This window comes from Thalassophryne amazonica, chromosome 17 (genome assembly GCF_902500255.1).
Source record: "Thalassophryne amazonica chromosome 17, fThaAma1.1, whole genome shotgun sequence".
Classification (NCBI taxonomy): Eukaryota; Metazoa; Chordata; class Actinopteri; order Batrachoidiformes; family Batrachoididae; genus Thalassophryne; species Thalassophryne amazonica.
In genome coordinates this window covers 70,223,020-70,239,578 of record NC_047119.1, presented here as the reverse complement: position 1 = coordinate 70,239,578, position 16,559 = coordinate 70,223,020, and the positions used below count along the sequence as shown (strand labels likewise).

Genomic DNA, 16,559 nt, shown 5'->3' with positions numbered 1-16,559 from the left:
GGAGCATCCCCAAGGCTCAGCTGTTCACAAGCAAAGATGGGGCGAGGATCACCACTTTGTGAACAAGTGCATGAAAAAAATAGTCCAACAGTTTAAGAACAATGTTTCTCAACGTTCAATTGCAAGGAATTTAGGGATTCCATCATCTACAGTCCATAATATAATCGCAAGATTCAGAGAATCTGGAGAACTTTCTACACGTAAGTGGCAACGCCAAAAACCAACACTGAATGCCCGTGACTTTCAATCCCTCAGGCGGCACTGCATTAAAAACTGACATCATTATGTAAAGGATCTTACCGCGTGGTCTCAGGAACACTTCAGAAAACCATTGTCAGTTAACACAGTTTGTCGCTACATCTACAAGTGCAAGTTAAAACTCTACCATGCAAAGAGAAAGCCATACATCAACAACATCCAGAAACGCTGCCGCCTTCTCTGGGCCCGAGCTCATTTGAAATGGACAGATGCAAAGTGGAAAAGTGTGCTGTGGTCTGATGATTCCACATTTCAAATTGTTTTTGGAAATCATGGAAGTCATGTCCTCCAGACAAAAGAGGAAAAAAGACGAAAAAGCGCCTTGAGGCAACTCTGTTGTGATTTGGCGCTATATAAATGAAAATAAATTGAAATTGAACATCCAGATTGTTACCAGTGCAAAGTTCAAAAACCAGCATCTGTGATGGTATGGGGGTGTGTTAGTTCAACTTACGCATCTGTGATGGCACCATCAGTGCTGAAAGATACATCCAGGTTTAGGAGCAACACATGCTGCCATCCAAGCAACATGTTTTTCAGGGACGTCCCTGCTTATTTCAGCAAGACAATGCCAAGCCACATTCTGCATGTGTTACAACAGTGTGTCTTCATAGTAAAAGAGTGCAGGTACTAGACTGGTCTGCCTGCAGTCCAGACCTGTCACCCATTGAAAATTTGTGGCACATTATGAAGTGCAAAATACAACAACAGAGACTCTGGACTGTTGAACAACTGAAGTCGTACATCAAGCAAGAATGCGAAAGAATTCCACCTACAAAGCTTCAACAATTAGTGTCCTCAGTTCCCAAACACTTATTGAGTGTTGTTAGAAGGAAAGGTGATGTAACACAGTGGTAAACATACCACTGTCCCAGCTTTTTTGAAATGTGTTGCAAGCATTCATTTCAAAATGAGCAAATATTTGCACAAAAACAACAAAGTTTATCAGTTTGAACATTAACCCCCAATCTCAATTCTCTTTTGTACCCCTTCCCCTTGGAGACACCCCTCCGCCTTAGGAGAAAAGAAAAAAAAAAACTGCCTGTGTCAAACTGCCGTCTTCACTGTTTGTTAACATGGCAACCGAAATGCAATTTGTTGCAGTAGCCTGTTTGCTCTTTTTATTTTCTTGCCTTTCTGCGTAAATGCAAATAGAAGAAGTCGCAGATTTCTTCGATGCATCTTAATCATGTCATGTTAATTTATTTAATTAATTTGTAATTTATAATAATAATAATCATATTAATAATTATTTAGCAATTAATGTTAATAATACTACTACTAATAATTAATCAATAGTAATAATTAATATTGTTTGATTAATCATTAATTGATTGATTAGTAATTAATTAATTACTAATTTAAATAATTTATAATAATAATAATTTATTAATTTATATAGCGCCAAATCATGACTAATTGCCTCAAGGCGCTTCAGAAACATCATTTAAAAGCAGAATAAAATTAAATAAGATTAAAACACAATAAAAAGTAAAAAAAAAAAATAAAAAAAAAAGACAATCATATAAAATACTAATGAGAAAACAGGAAAATATTTATTTAAAATAAATAAACACACAATATATCAGTCTGTGTGCAATGAATGTATACATTATACAAGTTTCACTTTTTGAATGGAATTACTGAAATAAATCTCTTTCGTGATATTCTAATGATATGACCAGCACCTGTATGTATGTTCTGGGCTGCATATCGTTCTGTTAACCTTATATTTCTTTTTTAAATTCTCCCATTTTTTGCATCCAGCCCCATTTCCTTTAGAAATTTCCTTGACAAATAATAGCAGTTTATTAGGACGTCAGGTTATGTGTTACACATATACACGTGTCTGTATATATTTTCCAACTTATTCCCATTGGTGAAACTTCTCCTCATTTTCTGCCTGAAATCTTATTAGGAGATGAGTGTGTTCAGGGCTCCCTGTTTGTTTACTAAATACACACACGTTACAGACCTTAAAATCCAACAGCAGCAGTCGATATTATCCAAAGATTTATGAACATACAAATTAACGTGCTTACACTTTATAATGATTTTCTCCATTGTGAGATATAAAAGTGTGTTATTGTAGCGTTCGTGTGTATGTGCATTATAACACCTCAGCACACAAGCGAGGTTATGATATTCTTCAGAACGACAATATATGCAACATGAATCCAGCAGCATACATGTTGCTGTCAGGCAACTAACTGCCTGTTAAGTTTTTTGGCAAGTTATAACTTTCTGAACAGCGTAATTTGAAATGAAAGCCGTTTCATTTGTGCGGCTCTTTTGGCGCCATGTTTGTTTCTGTGGAGACAGCGGTAAGCTCCTCCTACCCCTCTAAACAGAGTGTGCATCCAGGTTCACTCCAAACAGAGGGGAAGGGGTAAAGGGAAGGGCCAAGGGGTAGAATTGAGACTCAGCCTAAATATCTTGTCTTTGTGGTGTATTCAGTTGAATATAGGTTGAAGAGGATTTGCAAATCATTTTATTCTGTTTTTATTTACATTTTACACAACGTCCCAACTTCACTGGAATTGGGGTTGTAGTAAAACTTAGGCCCAGAGTAATACTGATTTTAACATGTTAGTTATTATTATTATTATTAATAATATAAGAAGTAGCGGTAGTAGTACGAAAAATGTCTTCAAAAGTGGACCTTTAATCAAGGAGTGTTGTCTAGGTCATGTCTCCCCCAACAACACCCTCTCTCCCTCTGGATGCGCCCCTGGTTTGCAGTCTCTGAGTAGGAACAATCAAGAATGTGTATTTCCTTGGAAAGGGCAACCTGACTGAGAGATAAGAAGGTTTTTTGAGCGTATTTTATGTCATGACGTTGTCAGGAAGAGATTTTAGGGGTATTGCGAGGAAGAAAAAAAAAGCCGTAGTGTTTGTTGTTAGTGTGTCACACTGTTCTTAGTTTAACCACAGCAGACTTTGAAAGAAAAGTTTAAAAATATGTTTGTAAAAGTCTGCTTTTTGCTCATTTTGTGCTGAGAAACACTCAGAGAAAAAGTACTCTGAGCTTTTGATTCAGATGGATGGACAGACACAGACTCGCTGCCAGGAGTAAAAAACTAACAAAACAAAAACAGACGTTATTCTAACAATCGATTTTCAATGCTTTGAACACGGTAAATTTTGTCTCGCATCCAGCCTTGATTTTCCATCATGACAGCGTCAGAGTAAAATCTGTGTGTTGGCAGCCCAACTGATGGAGAACTGCCGTAGTGACGGAGAACTTTAATCCCTGCTTCTTCTTTGTCTTTCGGCTGTTCCCGTTAGGGGTCACCACAGCAGATCAATCGTTTCCATCTCACCCTGTCCTCTGTATCTTCCTCTGTCACACCAACCACCTGCATGTCCTCTCTCAGCACATCCATGAACCTCCTCTTTGGTCTCCCTCTTCTCCTCCTGCCTGGTGGCTCCATCCTCAGCATCCTTCTCCCTATATACCCTGGGTCCCTCCTCTGCACATGTCCAAACCATGTCAATCTGGCCTCTCTGACTTTGTCTCCAAACCGTCCCACCTGAGCTGTCCCTCTGATATGTTCATTCCTAATCTTGTCCATTCTTGTCACTCCCAAAGAGAATCTCAACATCTTCAGCTCTGCCACCTCCAGCTCTGCCTCCTGTCTTTTTGTTAGTGCCACTGTCTCTAAACCATACAACATAGCTGGTCTCACTACTGTTTTGTAAACTTTCCCCTTCACTCTTGCTGATATTCTTCGGTCACAAATCACTCCTGCCACCTTTCTCCACCCACTCCACCCTGCCTGCACTCTCTTGTTCACCTCTCTACCACACTCTCCATTACTTTGAACAGTTGACCCCAAATATTTAAACTCATCTACTTTCACCACTTCTACTCCTTGTAACTGCACTATTCCACTGGGCTCCCTCTCATTCACACACATGTACTCAGTCTTGCTTCTACTGACTTTCATTCCCCTTCTCTCCAAAGCATATCTCCACTTCTCCAGACTAGACTCAACTTGCTCTCTACTCTCACTACAGATCACAATGTCATCTGCAAACATCATAGTCCATGGGGACTCCTGTCTGATCTCATCTGTCAACCTGTCCATCACCGCTGCAAACAAGAAAGGACTCAGAGCTGATCCTTGGTGTAATCCCACCTCCACCTTGAAAGAGTCTGTCATTCCGACTGCGCATCTCACCGCTGTCACACTATTCTTGTACATGTCCTGCACTACCCTAACGTACTTCTCTGCCACTCCAGACTTCCTCATACAATGCCACAACTCTTCTCTTGGCACCCTATCATAAGCTTTTTCTAAGTCTACAAACACACAATGTAACTCTTTCTGTCATTCTCTGTACTTTTCCAACAGTATTCTCAGAGCAAACATTGCATCTGTAGTGCTCTTTCTCGGCATGAAACCATATTGCCGCTCACAGATCTTCACCTGTTTTCTAAGCCTAGCTTCTACTACTCTTTCCCATAACTTCATGCTGTGGCTGATCAGCTTTATGCCTCTGTAGTTACTGCAGCTCTGCACATCACCCTTGTTCTTGAAAATAGGAACCAGCACACTTCGTCTCCACTCCTCAGGCATCCTCTCACTTTCCAAGATTTTATTAAACAATCTGGTTAGAAACTCTACTGCCATCTCTCCTAGACATTTCCATGCCTCCATTGGAATGTCATCTGGACCAACTGCCTTTCCACTCTTCGCCCTCACTTCGTCCTTGCTAATCTCTTTTACTTCCTGATTTACTCTCACCACATAATCCAGCCTTTTCTCTCGCTCATTTTCTTTATTCATCAACTCTTCAAAATATTCCCTCCACCTTCTCAGCACACACTCCTCACTTGTCAGCACATTACCATGTGCATCTTTTACCACCCTAACCTGCTGCACATCCTTTCCAGCTCTGTCCCTTTGTCTGGCCAATCGGTACAAGTCCTTTTCTCCTTCCTTACTATTCAACTTCTTGTACAGCTCGCAATATGCCTTTTCCTTTGCTTTTGCCACTTCTCTTCTCGCCTTACGCCGCATCTCCTTGTACTCCTGTCTACTTTGTTCATCTCTCCGACTATCCCAAAACTTTTTCGCCAACCTCTTTCTCCTTATGCTTTCCTGGACCTCTTCATTCCACCACCAAGTCTCCTTGTCTTCCTTCCACTGTCCAGATGTCATACCCAGTACTGCCCTAGCTGTCTCCCTCACCACATCTGCAGTACTTTTCCAGTTGTCCAAAATTGCTTCCCCTCCAACTAGTGCTTCTCTCACCTGCTCGCTAAATTTCACACAACAGTCTTCCTCCTTCAGCTTCCATCATCTGATCCTTTGTTGAGCTCTCACTCTCTTCTTCTTCTTTACCTCTAAAGTCATCCTACAAACAACCATCCTGTGCTGTCTAGTGACACTCTCTCCTGCTACCACCTTACAGTCTCTGATTTCTTTTAGCCTGCATCTCCTATAAAGAATGTAGTCCACCTGTGTGCACCTTCCTCCACTCTTATATGTTACCCTGTGCTCCTCCCTTTTCTTAAAGTAGGTATTCACCACAGCCATTTCCATCCTTTTTGCAAAATCAATTACCATCTGTCCTTCCCTATTCCTATCCTTGATACCATATCTACCCATTACTTCCTCATCACCTCTGTTCCCTTCACCAACATGCCCATTGAAGTCTGCTCCTATCACCACTCTTTCATGCTTGGGCACACTCTCCACCACCTCATCTAACACACTCCAGAAATCTTCTTTCTCCTTAATCTCACAACCTACCTGTGGGGCATATGCACTGATGATATTCATCATCACCCCTTCAATTTCCAACTTCACACTCATCACCCTGTCAGACACTCGCTTAACCTCCAACACACTTTTAACATACTCTTCCTTTAAAATGACCCCAACACCATTTCTCTTCTTGTCCTCACCATGGTACAACAACTTGTACCCACCGCCGATGCTCCTGCTCTTACTTCCCTTCCACTTGGTCTCTTGCACACACAATATGTCTACCTTTCTCCTCTCCATCATATCAGCCAGCTCTCTCCCTTTACCAGTCATACTACCAACATTCAAAGTCCCCACTCTCATTTCCACCCTTCTAGTTTTCTTCTTCTCCCGCTGTTCGTGGCAACGTTTTCCTCCTCTTCTTCGTCGTCTTCGCCCAGCAGTAGCCCAATTTCCACCGGCACCCTGTTGGGCAATAGCACCGGTGGCGGACGTTGTTAACCCGTGCCGCGACCGATCTGGTATGGGAATTCGATTCTGAGTCTGCATAGCTGGGTTGGCTTGTTTTACGCCGGATGCCCTTCCTGACGCAACCCTCCTCATTTATCCGGGCTTGGGACCGGCACTCAGAATGTACTGGCTGCACACCCCATGTGGCTGAGTTAGGAGAACTTTAATCCCTGCAGTTATTATAATTATTATCATTAATAATAACCAATGGTTTTCAGTTTTTAAGTTTCAGAACCTCTCAAACTAGTAAAAAAAAAAAAAGGGTTTTTTTTTATGTCATCCCGGAGGATTCTTGCCTTATGACATCACAGAAACCTGATTTGGTCCTAGTAAACTGGTAGATGATTGTGTTTAAATACACCCTCTTGTGTGTTTTGTTCATTAGCATTATTTTGCGCATGTTCACGGTTGTCTGAAAGTGTGTCATATTTCATAACCATCTTGATGGTTAAAGGTTTAAATGCGCGGTCTTTCAAAGGATCAGGTTTATTAAACTGATGCAAACCCTCTGTAAACGACCAAACCAATCTCACGATGTCCCCATTTATGAACATTAAAATGCTACTTATTTTTAAAATGACATTTACACATTATTTCAATTGAATGAAAATGCAGAAAAATGTTCCATGTTAGGTGCATCAAACGGGTTCTTTCTCGACCCCGGACCAAGTCTAATCAAAATCTGGCCCCGTGCATGTCAGGAATCCTGGTGACCAACCAAACAACAGCTGGGCCAAAAAGAACCATGTTAATGGAGCTGAGCTGTAACGATTACAGAAAGTTAACGTGAATTCTGGAGGCTGAGAAACACGTAAGAACAAATACTGGCAGTGATTCTCTGTGTCCAGTTTTGTAAAGGCTTTGATTTGGCTGCTCTCTAGGACATCCTGAAAACAGATCCCAAACAAATTGCTGGACATCACAGCCTGCCTGTACACAGGACCTGTGAGTACTAGGAGGAGTGCGACCAGAGTCTGGAGACCTTTAACAGGCTCCCCAGACAGACGGAGGAGAATGAAGGTCCGTGTCTTCAGGGTCCTGGTACGTCCTGTCTCACTGTATGCTTCTGACACTTGGACACCCTCAAGAAACGACTGGATGTCTTTGGTATTAGGTCACAGTATTGTCAAACAAACGTTAAGTTGGGAGATGCAGTGCATCATCTGCACTGTGGAGAAACAGCAGCTACAACATTTCAGTCAAGTGTCACATCTTTGTGTAGACATGATAAAGCATGCGGGGGCCTCACTGACTGAGGAAACCAGCAAATGGAAAAGACAAGGAGAGGCCCACGTTTCACCTGGCTGCAGCAGACAGACAGGAGACGGACTGGTTTTCTGCCTTGGTGACTGACATCTAGGGCATCTAGACAACTCCATACTGTGGTGGATTCTGTGACATGCAGCAGCAGCACATAATTCCAGATCTGACCTGATTACGTCCACTTACTAACAGCCACGGACAGCCGAATAAATCAACAGATGGACAAATGGAAACGTGACAAACTGTCCACTCACCAGGGCTGAGATGATACACTTATCTCCTAAAACAATACGCATCACGATACGTGGGTGCAGATTTGATACATACCGTGATTCTTAAGAAATGCGATTGTGTTTGTCCAGTGCTCCTGATCTCTTGCCAGCTGTTCTGACAAACATTTTGGCTGTGCAACAGTCATGACACCATATACAAGCGACAGCATGTACATGTGGGGTAACTACAGACTTGGTCACACACATCATAAGAACTTTTGAGTGTTCTAAAGACCTTGAGCAGGATCCAGGGAGGCCAACCAGGTGGAGCAGAGACCTCTTCGTGGTTTGTAGAGTTTGGTTTTGTAGCAAACCACAGCGACCAGGATCTGAAGCCTGTGTGGGTGAGCCTGTGTGGAGACAAATGTGTCAGATCAGCTTGATGGGAAACACTAAAACTGAACATAAACCAGCAAAAAACAGGCTATAAAAAATTATCAGAAAACACAACCTGAGCCTTCAGTGATCTTATATTCATTATTATTCTATCAGTTTAAAATCTCTGCTTTAAGCACTGTGTAGTCTGATACCCCCGTCACACACAGCCGGAACCACGCCGAGTGGCGTCGGACTTATGAATTGGCGCACATCCAAAAAGTGTTGGATTTCAGTTCCACAATGTTCTGACAGCCATCTGTGGAAGTCCACACAGCTGGTCAAAATCAGCCAGTGGCCCCGAGTGTGAAGCACATGTTCATAATTCTCCGGGTGCGGTCGAGATGGGACACCTATCCAACGGTGGTCCATGAGCTCCATCTAACTGCAATTTACATATTTTGATGGCAACAAAACAGCATCTGAAATGATATGTGCGCATACGAGGGAACCTTGAGATGAATCTGACACAGCGCAAACCCTGCTGTTATCTGCGTGTGCCACATATAATAATGTCCACCTCTACTGCCCCCCCGGAGCGCAAAGGAACCGTTGATCGTTGATACGTATGCGGGTCACAGCCATCCATGTGCAGGCGATCTGAACACAGCGTGAACAAACCGAAACACCGTGCTCACTGTGGGTCAATGTGTGGCACAGCGCTGCAGATCTGGACAGGCTGTTATATCCATCTTACAGTACAGATCAAATTCCTCCCCATGGGCGTCATAATAAAGTAAAATATTGTGCCCATCAGATCTGCGACACCACGGCGGCTGGCAGGCAGCCGCGCACGTTGTCACACCTCACATCAGAGGCTCAGAACCGAACAGACCTCATGCTGTAATAAACAAATTATTGCTTGATCACATTTAATTCTGTCGGATGTATGACATGGAACCGTGTCGCCGTGACAACATATGAAACATGACTCTCACCTCCAGGAGCATTTCACAGCGCAGTGTGTCAGGACGACACAGCTGTGGTGGAATACTGGAAACGACAACGACAAATAATTCCAATGGGATAATCCAACCACAAATCACCATGTAGAGTTGCGTTTTGTGTGTGTGTGTGTGTGTGTGTGTGTGTGTGTGTGTGTTGGGGGGCATTAAAGTTTGCTCAAAAGGCTGCGCCTGACAATATAGTGGGAAAGATCACTACAAACTTTTGAGCAAAGGTATTCTTTGACTGTCTGCAAAGGTTTGCTGCGTGAGCGCACACATATGCATCTGAGGGCACACACAGCGAAATTTAGCTGGCAGTAAAACTGTCCATTAATAGCTGAGCACATGCATGCGTGTGTGCACATACACGTAGCAGCTTATTATGGAAATACAAACACACACTGAGCAATCATTTCCTCATATATCAGCACTTTTATGTGCACGCACGCACGCACACGAGGTCAATGAGGCTGCATGAATGGACACATATGACGTGAGTCCGGTCCACACGGTTGTTTTTGATGTCCAGCACAGGTCCTGTACAAACGGCACTCCGGTCCTGTGCTTGTTTGCCATCCAGACATGTGAAGACCAGGCAGTCCGCAGAGCCTTTTATGGCCGTCTGACAGCAATTTGTGTCATCTACATACGCTCTGGATGTGATCTGACAGGTGTGGATGAGGCTGCCTGTCTGCGCTCCGACACTGCAGGCCACAACTCTTTTCATCCTGACTGTGTTGAATTATGGCAATATTTGCCGCGTCGGCCATGCTTCCTGCAAATTCTTGCTATGCGTGACGGGGGCTTGACAGTGTGTCGCCATCGTTGCTGAGCTACCTTCAGAGATGAAGCAATGGAGAAGGAGCGAGGCTGGATCTCAGGGAAGAGGTCTAGGAGATAGTCCACCTTGAGTTCTGCTGTCGTGTGCGGAAAATCTGCCAGAACCTGCAGAACCAACAGCAAACGACACCAAAATTAAAAGGCAACGTGGTGAACCAAGCTTCACTTTCATACATGTAAGAGAATAAAAAACCTGAAAGAGGACCTGATGAAGTTGGTAAGTCGTATTTGATAGATAGTAAAAGCATTTTCACTCTTCCTGGATGGGATGTCACTTCATCACAGGTTTCTCCCCCAGGGAAGACCAGTACCTACTGACAGCTGGGTGGACTGAGACAAACACATGTTGTCCAAGGGCAAAGACCAGCAGTGTGGACAGGAATCGAACCTGGGTCTACCAAACAGTAGCCCAACTCCTTATCCCACTGACCTACCTTTTCTGAAAAAGACTTTTAGTTTCAGGTACAATGTTAGAGAGGGCACAAAGGAGATTTGAGCCTAGACTTGATCACTTTCTTGTGCTTAGAAAGCTTCACGACCCCTCATGTGAAAAAATAAAATTAGGCAACAGTAACAGGTATTCAGGCAAAATAAATAAATGCAGACCTCCAGGGCGGTGCGTCGAGGACGACTGCAGTAGTTATTCAGCTCTTCTTGGCCTTCCGCCGAGCTGAACTCTGTCAACTTCTCCATCTCCAGCTCATTGGTAGCAAAACCCAACAGCAGCTCAAAGAAAGAACGTCGAGGAACAGCAGCAATGTCCAGATAGCTCTCCACCAAGTGGTGCACAGTGCAGGGCTGAGGCAGCCTGGACGGGACTGAAGAAAACACACGTCAGTGCTGCGGAGGAAGAAAGGAACATCACACGACGGCTGATCAGGTTTGAACTTCACTCAGACAGACGGATATAAACCATCTCCTGAAACAATCCAGCAGTCCACGTTTTACAGCCACTCAATAACACAAAGTCTGTGTTTATAATTAGAAAATAAACACGAGACAAACGAGAACCCCAAAGACGTGAACCTTTGTTCTCCTGCAAACATAATTGGCATCACCAGCACCTCCGTCCAGTGATCCAAAAGTCATTTAAAGTCTGGCTCCTTGTCTTGATCCTGGACAATCTCAAACCCAGATACTCCGATTCCTCCCTCAGCTTCTCTGGTGCTGCAGTCAGACCATCTGCTGATTCCACAATGATCACAACACCATGGTTTAGCACAGATGTCCACAAGAAAATCAGGAATAGACATGTGGCTTACAAGTCAGGAGACAGGAAAAATATAAGTGGGCCTGTTACGAGCTGCGCAAAAAAAAAAAAAAATCCAAATTTGTCTCAATAATACATGAAAATGCACAGAGGGTGATCTACAAATATTCTCTGATTTGCACACGTTTTGCTATCCACACATACAAATTACCGATTCGTAACTTCTGTGTTGTTTTTACAAATAAATGTGTATTTATAAATATATCATTTTTTCATTTGTTAAAAACAGACAGGCATTTGCAAAACCTAAAATTCTGTTTGTGAAGTGTGATTCAGCATTTGTGGATCAGCGATCACATGCATTTCATCACTTTGCTCAGTTAAAGAACTTTAAGACATTCTGAGCACAAACTTGCATTCACGTTTTACAAATATGTAGCTCGCTATTCACACTGCCGTCCAGTAGATCAATCAATCAATCAATCAACTTTTTTCTTGTATAGCGCCAAATCACAACAAACAGTTGCCCCAAGGCGCATAGATGGCAGTGTTGTTCTATGGATTTTGACACCTCTTACTTTGATCTTGGGGTGGAGATTTCTACATCACGATTTGTGTTTTTGAGAGCCCAGTGAACAAGCAGGACAATTATGGAGTTAAATTTCATCTTGAATTTGCATCAGGAAAAAGCAAAACACTCAGTCTGGAAGAAGTTTTTTCAGTGACTGCTGGGAGTGACGCCGGGTTCAGGGGGAACCAATTAGACCGTTAAATCTGGCAGAGAGACAGACAGCAGCTGTGCGACTGAGCAGACACGCAATCAAAATTCTTCACGGTCAGATTCCTGTGTGAAGCTGCCCCCCATTCAAAATATTAAAATGGTACCATTGTTGGCTTGTGCTGGTTTGTGCTGTAAAAATTTTCATTTGTGCTGTTAAAGGTTTTGAGCAATTCAAAAATACATTTTCTGACCCGTGATGTCACACAGCCGCCGCCCTCCCACATCCAAATTGCTCCAAACTGATCTCTATTGTTTGTGCTGTTAAAATAAACATTTCTGCTTTGATGGTTTCTCTAATGAGATGATGAACATAAATCCGTCACGATCGCTCTTAGAGATCCATCCAATGAAACTCATGGTTTCATTTATAAAACATAAAACTAACTCCGACTGTTTACTGACATAAGCTGCAACTCTGTCATTTTCACAAAGTGAAAATATCGCACATATCCTTTTAAGTAATGGAGCTCATTCTGAAGATTTGTGTATTATCTGACACACATGGGAAATGATACTGCTCTTTGTTTCTGAGTTCATGGCCAAATCACTCCGACCATGTGACAGCAGATGATGGCAAAAACAAAAATAGGGCTAAGCTGTGAACAGGTGAAACCGTAAAAGCACAAATGTTTATTTTAACAGCACAAACAAGACACAAACGATAGAGACCAGTTTGGACCGATTTGTAATTGGCATTAAAAATCCTTCCTGGGGCGCCGAAATGGTTACTGCTCCAAATGATAACACCACTTTTGAACTCCAGCTGTTTGCGGTGGAGTTCATCTGTCCTGTGCTCTGTGCTGCTGTTGAGTTTTTGGCATATTTTATTAAAAAAAATCTTGGTCTGCTGTGATTTTAATATTGATGTTTGTTGTCCGTCTAATCAGCTGGCTGATGATTTCAAAAGCCTTTTGAACTCATGGACTAACGCAATCAGTGGATGGACCAACACATCGATCAATGTATTCAACACATACAACATGTTTCCCGTCCATACGTTAGATGTATTTTAACATCCAGTTTCAGCAGGTCATGTGAAGAGGGCAGACGCAGTGCTGGCTGGCCCACACGTGCCTCATGCTGGCCTCCCAGACTTTCACACAGCGGGTGGCAAATGGACCTCAGTGCAGTCTAACAGCATTGTACGTGGTCATACTGTGTATCCACCAACGTTCAACCTGCACGGGTGAGCGTACACATGACCGGGCACGACTCAGTCGAGGCGGGATCTGGCCTCATTCTAGGTGGTCACACGGCATTCTTACACGGCTGTTTGAATGTGTGTTCCTTCCGAATGTGTCTCGAACTTTGGCATTTTTCCCCCCATTCGGCCTGATTCTGTCTCATTGTGTTTATATACTTGTAGTTGCAGTTATTTTTTAGAAGACAATCACATCCACAAAGAAATTCTAATCTGGATTTAGATCTTGATACAGCACTGACTCGGCAGTTTTATTAGTACACAATGACATCACTCTGTGGATGCAGGGAATCCTGCTGTGTTGGTTCTGTTGGACCTCACAGCAGCCTTTGGCACTGTGGATCACACAGTACTCGTTTCCGGGTTAGAAGATCTTGCTGGAATTCATGGTACTGTACTTAAGTGGTTTAAATCATATTTGGCTGAAAGGATTTTTTCTACTGTGATTGGCGACTTCTCATCAATTGTCATCTGAGTTGTGGAGTGCCAGAGGGTTCTACTCTTGGCCCTATCCCATTTCATTGTACATGTTGCCGTTGGGGTCAGTTATAGCTGAGCACAACCTGTCCTTTCATTGTTATTCAGATGATCTGCACATCTATCTGCCTATGAGGACTAATGGAAACAATGCTTTGTTGCCATTATTTCATTGAATTCATGATGTAAAGCAGTGGTCGTCCCAAAATTTCCTTCACCTGAATGATGGTAAAACAGACTATTGGTGTTCTGGCTAATTATTTAAAAACAGCTGTCAAGAATTTGGAAGTGATAGTTAATAGTTGTTTGAGGTTCAATCAACAGATAAACTGCTGTCAAAGCATGTTTTTTCCATTTACGTCTTCTGGTTAAAGTATAGTCCTTTCTCAACAGATGGTGGCCATTCATGCATTCATCATCTCCAGACTTGATGACCATAATGCAATTTATGCTGGTGTTAACCAGTCTTCTCTTACATGCCTCCAACTTGTACAAAATGCTGTTTCTCATATTTTAACACTTCCATATGTGAGCACATTACACCTGTACTTCACTCACTCCACTGGCTTCCAGTTCATCCAGTTGATTTTAAGATTGAAAAGATTTTAATGGGGCCTTGCACCTTCCTACTTGTCTGAAATTTTACCTCTCCGCACTTACAGTAGGACATTACAGGCATCTGGTGAAGTTTACATAGATGTTCTGAGGTCAAAATACAAACTCTGCGGTGGTTGTGCTTTTCTGTTAGCTGAACCCTGACTGTGGAACAAGTTACCTCCTGACTTACGCACTATTTCAATCAATCAATCAATTTTATTTATATAGCGTCAAATCACAACAAACAGTTGCCCCAAGGCGCTTTATATTGTAAGGCAAGGCCATACAATAATTACGTAAAAACCACAATGGTCAAAACGACCCCCTGTGAGCAAGCACTTGGCGACAGTGGGAAGGAAAAACTCCCTTTTAACAGGAAGAAACCTCCAGCAGAACCAGGCTCAGGGAGGGGCAGTCTTCTGCTGGGACTGGTTGGGGCTGAGGGAGAGAACCAGGAAAAAGACATTCTGTGGAGGGGAGCAGAGATCAATCACTAATGATTAAATGCAGAGTGGTGCATACAGAGCAAAAAGAGAAAGAAACACTCAGTGCATCATGGGAACCCCCCAGCAGTCTAAGTCTATAGCAGCATAAATAACTAAGGGATGGTTCAGGGTCACCTGATCCAGCCCTAACTATAAGCTTTAGCAAAAAGTAAAGTTTTAAGCCTAATCTTAAAAGTAGAGAGGGTGTCTGTCTCCCTGATCTGAATTGGGAGCTGGTTCCACAGGAGAGGAGCCTGAAAGCTGAAGGCTCTGCCTCCCATTCTACTCTTACAAACTCTAGGAACTACAAGTAAGCCTGCAGTCTGAGAGCGAAGCGCTCTATTGGGGTGATATGGTACTATGAGGTCCCTAAGATAAGATGGGACCTGATTATTCAAAACCTTATAAGTAAGAAGAAGAATTTTAAATTCTATTCTAGAAAATAACAGGAAGCCAATGAAGAGAGGCCAATATGGGTGAGATATGCTCTCTCCTTCTAGTCCCTGTCAGTACTCTAGCTGCAGCATTTTGAATTAACTGAAGGCTTTTCAGGGAACTTTTAGGACAACCTGATAATAATGAATTACAATAGTCCAGCCTAGAGGAAATAAATGCATGAATTAGTTTTTCAGCATCACTCTGAGACAAGACCTTTCTAATTTTAGAGATATTGCGTAAATGCAAAAAAAGCAGTCCTACATATTTGTTTAATATGCGCTTTGAATGACATATCCTGATCAAAAATGACTCCAAGATTTCTCACAGTATTACTAGAGGTCAGGGTAATGCCATCCAGAGTAAGGATCTGGTTAGACACCATGTTTCTAAGATTTGTGGGGCCAAGTACAATAACTTCAGTTTTATCTGAGTTTAAAAGCAGGAAATTAGAGGTCATCCATGTCTTTATGTCTGTAAGACAATCCTGCAGTTTAGCTAATTGGTGTGTGTCCTCTGGCTTCATGGATAGATAAAGCTGGGTATCATCTGCGTAACAATGAAAATTTAAGCAATGCCGTCTAATAATACTGCCTAAGGGAAGCATGTATAAAGTGAATAAAATTGGTCCTAGCACAGAACCTTGTGAAACTCCATAATTAACCTTAGTCTGTGAAGAAGATTCCCCATTTACATGAACAAATTGTAATCTATTAGATAAAAATGATTCAAACCACCGCAGCGCAGTGCCTTTAATACCTATGGCATGCTCTAATCTCTGTAATAACATTTTATGGTCAACAGTATCAAAAGCAGCACTGAGGTCTAACAGAACAAGCACAGAGATGAGTCCACTGTCTGAGGCCATAAGAAGATCATTTGTAACCTTCACTAATGCTGTTTCTGTACTATGATGAATTCTAAAACCTGACTGAAACTCTTCAAATAGACCATTCCTCTGCAGATGATCAGTTAGCTGTTTTACAACTACTCTTTCAAGAATTTTTGAGAGAAAAGGAAGGTTGGAGATTGGCCTATAATTAGCTAAGATAGCTGGGTCAAGTGATGGCTTTTTAAGTAATGGTTTAATTACTGCCACCTTAAAAGCCTGTGGTACATAGCCAACTAATAAAGATAGATTGATCATATTTAAGATCGAAGCATTAAATAATGGTAGGGCTTCCTTGAGCA

The 16,559-nt window shown here is 42.4% G+C and overlaps 1 protein-coding gene across 2 annotated transcripts in view; it reads right to left on the bottom strand.

Annotated features, from left to right (window-relative positions):
* ndor1 (NADPH dependent diflavin oxidoreductase 1) overlaps positions 1-16,559 on the bottom strand; it is a 57,478-nt gene that overhangs the window by 15,114 nt on the left and 25,805 nt on the right. For both annotated transcript variants that reach the window (XM_034192012.1, XM_034192013.1), the window contains 3 exons: positions 10,789-11,000; positions 10,180-10,287; positions 8,256-8,370 (listed from right to left, as the gene is read on the bottom strand). In XM_034192012.1, coding sequence (XP_034047903.1) covers positions 8,256-8,370; positions 10,180-10,287; positions 10,789-11,000 — 435 coding nt within the window. The remainder of the gene's footprint in view (positions 1-8,255; positions 8,371-10,179; positions 10,288-10,788; positions 11,001-16,559) is intronic.